This window comes from Bidens hawaiensis, unplaced genomic scaffold (genome assembly GCF_021521415.1).
Source record: "Bidens hawaiensis isolate Kalapana, Puna unplaced genomic scaffold, B.hawaiensis_p1.1 tig00012275_1, whole genome shotgun sequence".
NCBI lineage: Eukaryota > Viridiplantae > Streptophyta > Magnoliopsida > Asterales > Asteraceae > Bidens > Bidens hawaiensis.
The window spans coordinates 463,363-470,380 of NW_027491996.1; the positions used below are offsets into that span (position 1 = coordinate 463,363).

The following is a 7,018-nucleotide window of genomic DNA, read 5'->3' on the forward strand; positions in this document are numbered from 1 at the left end:
ATAATCTTCATCTCTTCCAGGCGACAAAAGAACCCCACCCCCGCCCCTTTTCGCCCAAAAATCGCCCGAAAGGAGAGGGGGGCGGTGTTCGCGCCCAAAATCGCCTAAATTCTAGCCCCACTACACATGGCCTAAGTACGAGTTCTTTATTATCACTTAAATTAAAAAAGACTATTTTTAGGGCATCTGGGTTTATAGGAGAGTAAGTATAAACTATATTAGGAGACGGTAAGTATAAACTATATAAGTTTTTGAATATATCTATAAAACTCATAAAATATACGCAAAGCAAAACACGAAAGAATACATAAACACGAAATCTTACATTTGATGCCTAAGTGACGGGTGCAAGCCCGAACATCACCTTTGTGAAATCAAACATACACCAACCAGCATGTGGAACAAGATAAAATATTAACCTTTCAAGTTACAGAATCGACTCGCAAAAGCTTTTTACAATGTAAACATATTCACAATCATCCTATGCCCAACTCGTGCACCAGTTGGTGGTTGGACAAAAGATGATTGTTTGTTATTAAACCGAGTCCACACCTTCAACTTGTTGTCGGGCCAAGTATCTCTCTCTTCTTTCTTTCTACAAGGACCACAAATATAGTTATATTAACATTTTCATATTATGATAAAAAAAAGTATTATTATTACTATCACTATCACTATCACTATTACTATTATTAAATAACATGGAGCTTACCCATTCATCTATGACTAGACCTTCACCAACGACTTTGGTCCCGACTTCCTCTGCGGGTTTCTTGCGGGATTCGAGTGCAGCCTCCGCCTCCGCTAATTGCCACTTGAGTTTTTCCAGGGCCTTCAAACCGGCATGAATATAACTAAGTTTTTCGTGTCATATCTAATCATTTAATAGATATATGTCGTGTTTGTGTTGACTTGTTTACCCATTTAATTAAACGGGTCAACTTCAGCTACTTAACATGTTTAACTTAAGAGGCCAACCCGCTAACCCGTTTAACCCATTTGTTACTACATTTCGGACTGCTTACAGCCAACCATTTGGCTCGTTTAGGTGAAAGGGTTAAACAGGTTGTTTACAAGTGCAGGTTAGAAGTAATGACTTTTAACACAAATAAAATATATGTAGGGAATAGGGAAGTGCATGAGTCGCTTTTGCACTCAAACCGAACCAATAACCGAAACTTTGGTTTTTGAGATTTTAAAAATCTTTCGGTTTGGGTTTTCAGTTTTACCATTTAGGCTTAACATTTTGGGCCGAAAAAAAATTGACCTAGAATAATGAATTTGGACCTAAAACTTTTTGTTAGTTAATGATTAATTGATTATTATACATTTGGGCTAATACATTTGGGTTAAAGTATTTATCAAATTCTAGTAAGCTACTTAACATTTAAAATTAATATTGAAAGTTCGTGCGTTCGGTTTGGTTTAGTTTTTTTCGGTTTTAATTGCGTGCTAATAACCAATGAGAGATATAAAAGATAATCGAAGTATCGAACTGAAAATTCATTTTTTACAAAAAACATAAAACAAAACTGTTGGTTTTCGTTTGGGTTCGGTTATTTAGATTATTTCGATCACGGATCGGTTTTTCGGTTTCATGAGTACCCCTAAATATATGGGTCGTGTTCAAATTCAACGGTTCAGCGATTCAGCCCACCAACACAACACGATATCCACCCCTAAATTAAACATGCATCATAACAAACTTACCGGGCTGGGACGTTCCGCGTCTAGAAAAACAACTTGCAATATTTGTTCAACCGCCACTTGATCTTTCATCTCATCAAACTAAATCCAAGCAGAATAAACTTAATGTATCAACCAGTTGGATTAAATATTTAAATTCATATGTATTGAAAGTAAGACATTCTAAACCATAGTTGACGATTACATAGGAAACCGTGTACAGAAAAGGTCATGCTCATGAAAGAAGGTTTTCTAACTCACCAGCTCAGGTACATAATCTATCATCTCTTTCACTTTCAGGCTCATGATTTTGAATTTCACCTTTCTCTTTTGATCCATTGGTTTTTCGTTGTTCTCAGGCGGCTCAACGAACTTAAAAACTATCAAAACCAAAGATGAATTATTAAGCAATAATCATAAGAAAAGTGGCAAGATTTAAAAATAAGGGATAGTCTCATATATCCCCTTCAAAATAAGGGATAGTCTCATGAAGTTTATACCCTTCCTTTAAAACTTGCATTAGGATGAGAGTTTGGAGTGCAAGGAGAAAGTGAAGGGTATAACGGTCATACTATAAATTGTATTTAATGAAACGGGAAAATATGAAATTTTTAAGTACTTTAAATAGATATATCTGATATTGTTTTTTTGGTTAAGTAAATATGATATTATGTTAAACTTAAAATCCACCATATTACATTATATATAACAAACTAAGCATTCTTCGTTATCATATTTCATACTTATAACCTTAAAAAAACATGTATACAAATTTTATTACCGGTTGCGATAATAGCCTCACCAGGAGCAAGAATAGCACCAGGAGGACGCATGAAGCAACATTTTGGGGCAGTTGTTTGAAACTTCAGCAATACAAGCAAACATCAGTTACTAGATGGATGCCTTGATATTAAAGTTGGATTTCAATTTGAAAAATAAATGTGATACTTGTACGACTAAACAAATCTATGACCATACCTTGAAAGCTACATGAGACTTGCTGGTGTTCTTTATCTTAATAGCACTTTGGACTTGCTTACCGGGTTCATCTAGAAAGTTAAAGATGGAAAATAGACATGATATGTTAATAAACACGTAGATAAAGCAAAATATTAATAATAATAATTCAAGTCATACCAGAGTTTATATAAAGGGAAATTCCCAAAATGAACATATGACCAGTCAAAATCGACAAAACAAACATTGACTTTTCAAATCGAGAAAACGAACATGTACTCTTTAAGCAAAATACCAGCTATGTGGAGATCTTTGTGCCAAAACGCATTCCACGTGGACACACTAGGGAAATGACATGTGCAATCTTAGTGCGGAAAGTACAAAATCTAGGTGCGAAAATGTGGCGACCATTGATTTCTTTGTGTAAGATGCGCAAAGATTTTAAAAATAAAACTATTTTCACACAAAGAGTGCACGTGGAGTGTAGGGATTGAAATTTAGACGGGTCGTCTGAGTGTGTTTATCGCTGCACAATGAATAGTTCACCTACACTCCTGAAATATAAACTAGAAAAAGGGGAACTTTTTTTCATTTTTATTTCTTACTCGGCAAGTCAACTTCTAGAAGTTAGAAAGAAAACTTGCACCAAGGGTCTAGTAGAAGTATTGTAGCATAGTTCTCCCTACACCTAACTTTTCTTATTTCTCACTTGCTTTTCCCTTTCTGTGTGTTTCGAATTTGAATTTTAAGAGTCTTAATGCGATTTTCTTTCAATAATCATTTTTTCCTTCAATTTTTTTACTATAACTAAAACCTATAGACCAAGTTCATACTGTTTGGTTATAGTTAACCACTTGGCTGAGCTTGAATCTTTCCTGAATAGGACAAAAGATCATATTCTTGTAACCAAGGATGGTTGCTCAGAAACACACTCACCATGTAATCTTCAATCTGATTGTGTCTTAACATTTCCTTCAGTAAATTACTTGTTCATCCGCCACTATGAATTATTAAAGAAACACAATAGCTACCAATGTCCTCCAACTTCAGATCTCTCTCCCTCTCAATACTCATTGACCTAATACTTATCTTCTATTTCTAACAAACAAAAAGAATGGACGACACATGTCAGCTTTGTAAGCCACCTAAAAGTTGATTTTCCCGATCCTTTCTCCTACTAAATATTGGATGCCACGCGTCTACTTCTGGTTAGGTCTAGACTGCGATCTCCTGCCCCTCTCTTCAAATTAAATAATAATGAATTTCTTTAATATGATTACACAATACGTCCTATTCTTTAACTTTTTCTATAAAACATCTTTAAAAAATATATGATATGCTATTATAAAAATAAATCAGGGAGCATGCTATGTTTAAGATTGCCAAAGCCAGGGAGCGTAGAAGGCAAGATCTAGGACCGGTGAAGTTCATAAAGGATACAGATGGGCATGTACTGGTCAAGGAGCAGGACATCAAGCTAAGATGGCAAACCTACTTCCACAATCTTTTTAACAATGGGAGAGCTTACCAAGAAGAACATGACAACACAAACTTTCATCGACAACAATCGAATAACTGCTACTGCCGACGGATCACACGAGAAGAGGTGAAGGACGCACTTAGGAGGATGGGAAGGTCTAAGGCGGTTGGCCCAGACAACATACCCATCGAGGTGTGGAAGTGTCTGGGGGAGGAAGGAGTCATGTGGTTAACTACTCTGTTCAATAGTATTCTCAAATCAGGTAAGATGCCAGACCAGTGGAGGAGCAGCGTTGTAGTTCCTATCTATAAGAACAAAGGAGACGCCCAATGTTGTGGTAACTACCGAGGAATCAAACTACTAAGTCATACTATGAAGCTATGGGAAAGAGTGATTGAGGTTAGACTTAGACGAGAAACTCAGGTTACGGTCAACCAATTTGGCTTCATGCCGGGGCGTTCCACCACAGAGGCAATACACCTTATAAGAAGATTAATGGAAAAGTATAGGGAGAAGAAGCGTGATCTACATATGGTGTTTATTGACCTAGAAAAGGCCTACGACAGTGTGCCACGACAGGTGCTCTGGGAGTGCTTGGAGGGTAGAAGAGTGCCCAGGAAATACATAGAGATAATTATGGATATGTATACCAGGAGTGAAACAAGTGTCCGTGCGCCAGTGGGGGATACTGATTTCTTTCCTGTAGAGGTAGGTCTTCACCAGGGGTCAGCGTTGAGCCCGTTTCTTTTTGCAGTAGTATTGGATGAGTTGTCAAAGTCGATTCAGGGGACTCTCCCATGGTGCATGATGTTCGCAGACGATATTGTGTTACTTGCTGAGAAAAAACAAGATCTAAACATGAGGCTTGAGGAGTGGCGAACAACCTTAGAGACAAAAGGTTTAAAGATTAGCCGATCTAAGACGGAGTACCTACACTGTGATTTTGGTGAGATAAACGACAGTGAAGACGCACACATCACAATTGAAGGGCAGGTGGTCCCGCAGGTAACGAAGTTCAAGTATTTAGGATCATTTGTACAGAGCGATGGGGAATTAGACAGTGATGTGACCCACCGAGTTCAGGTAGGATGGTGTAGATGGAAAGCAGCCACAGGTATATTATGCGACAAGAGTTTCCCGACTAATCTGAAGGGAAAATTCTATAGGGTGACAGTTAGACCTGCAATGCTATATGGAACAGATTGTTGGGCCATCAAGAAGGCACAAGTGCGGAAGATGGAGGTAGCAGAAATGAGAATGCTACGTTGGATGTGTGGGCACACAAGGCTAGACAGAATAAAAAACGTTGTGCTTCGCGAGAGATTAGGGGTGGCGAACATAGCAGACAAGATAAGAGAGTGGAGATTGAGATGGTTTGGACATGTAAAGAGAAGACAGACGACGAATCCTGTTAGATCCGTAGAAAACATTACTATAGAGGGGAGGAGGGGTAGAGGACGACCGAAATTGACTTGGGATGAGAGGATTAGGCATGATTTGATAGACCTAAACCTCTCCGAGGACATGGTTGAGGATAGGAATTCGTGGAGAAGTAGAATTAAAGTTAAGGATTTTTAGAGAGAATTGAATACCTTAGGGCTTAGACTTAACTTATTTAGGTCACATACCATAATGGTATTTCCCTTACATATTTTATTATTATTATTATTAGCTTTTATATTGCGGTTAAACTGTGACCTTTTTATTAATATTATTATAATTAGTAGTAGTTTTTTATATAACTGTTAAACTTTGATTTCCTTTTTTTGCTTCATACACATGTTCTTAGAGCCGAGGGTCTCTCTGGAAGCCACCTCTTTATTCCTTTGGATAGAGGTACGGTGTGCCTACATCCCACCCTCCCCAGACCCTACCTATAGCTCTGCTGTCGGTGGGATTTTACTGGGTATGATTGATTGATTGATTGATATTATAAAAATAAATACTTTTAACAAACATTTATTTAACCTGTCACATAATACATAACCCATATTAACAGGTATTTCAACTATTATAACCTCAATAGCACAGACCTAACCACATAAAAATATAAAAACAGTAAATCAAATGAACCAGGATCCAATTAATAATACTCTCCAGCAATCAGAAAAGAATAAAGAAAGTAATCCAGATCTTGTAAAACTAAAAGCAATTAGGACAGGAATGAATAATAATACATACAGGGGAAGTAGAGCTTATTCCTTGGATCAAGGCGGAGACGACGTCGTGTAGGAAGCAGAGATCTAGCGACGGATGAAACGGAGCTAGGGTTAATGTTGTTATTGTGAGGTTCAATTTGGTATGAAGAAGAAGAAGGTGTGTGTGTAGTGCTTCGGAAGGGTCGCTTAAATAAACCCCACACTTTGCTGCCGTCGGATGAAGATCGATCGTCAACGATGGGCATCTCCGGTGATTCAGATTCAGATTGAAATACAAGAAGGGTGTTGTGGTTTTCAGTTGTCTTCAAAACAAGTGCTGTGCTTCCGATTGATTGATTATTATTAGTGATAGTGAATCTGAATCTATCACACCCTAGTTTCTTTGTTTCTTAATCAACTATACCATCATTTATTTATTTGAAAATGACATTACTAATTCTTTCTTTATTTTTACTATTTTTTGTTTTACTTAGGTACGAGGTTATTGATCCGTGCACGACACGGGTGGAATATAGAAATCGTCAACTAAAGACATATTTAAGATGATAAAAGTTTGTTCCATATTTATTGTCTTGTTTGTAACTTTACCTTACTTTTCCAAAATATGCAATTCAATACAATATCTACTCTTGACTATTGATAAAGCAACATATTGTTAACCATAAGTAGAAAAGGGGTCTCTCATATATATTCCAACTCTTGCTAGAGATCTGCTTTGAGTCGTTACAATTATATC

General features: G+C 37.1%; 1 protein-coding gene across 1 annotated transcript; it reads right to left on the reverse strand.

Moving 5' to 3' along the window:
* Window positions 1-241: 241 nt before the first annotated feature.
* LOC143540550 (vesicle-associated protein 4-2-like) lies at window positions 242-6,549 on the reverse strand. The gene is made up of 7 exons (XM_077033579.1): window positions 6,305-6,549; window positions 2,665-2,735; window positions 2,468-2,549; window positions 1,948-2,066; window positions 1,711-1,788; window positions 713-832; window positions 242-595 (listed from the first exon to the last, which is right to left on the reverse strand). The coding sequence occupies exons 1-7, from the start codon at window positions 6,525-6,527 to the stop codon at window positions 536-538; spliced, it is 753 nt and encodes a 250-aa protein (XP_076889694.1). The 5' UTR covers window positions 6,528-6,549; the 3' UTR covers window positions 242-535.
* Between the last annotated feature and the right edge of the window lie 469 nt (window positions 6,550-7,018).

What these genes read in the sequence shown, in the direction of transcription:
- LOC143540550 (XM_077033579.1), bottom strand. Translation starts at nt 6,527, where the DNA reads ATGCCCATCGTTGACGATCGATCTTCATCCGACGGCAGCAAAGTGTGG. An exon ending in TAGATTATGTACCTGAGCTG is followed by an intron (nt 1,789 to 1,947) that starts GTGAGTTAGAAA and finishes GCTTGGATTTAG; the next exon opens with TTTGATGAGATGAAAGATCA. An exon ending in GTCTAGTCATAGATGAATGG is followed by an intron (nt 596 to 712) that starts GTAAGCTCCATG and finishes TGGTCCTTGTAG; the next exon opens with AAAGAAAGAAGAGAGAGATA.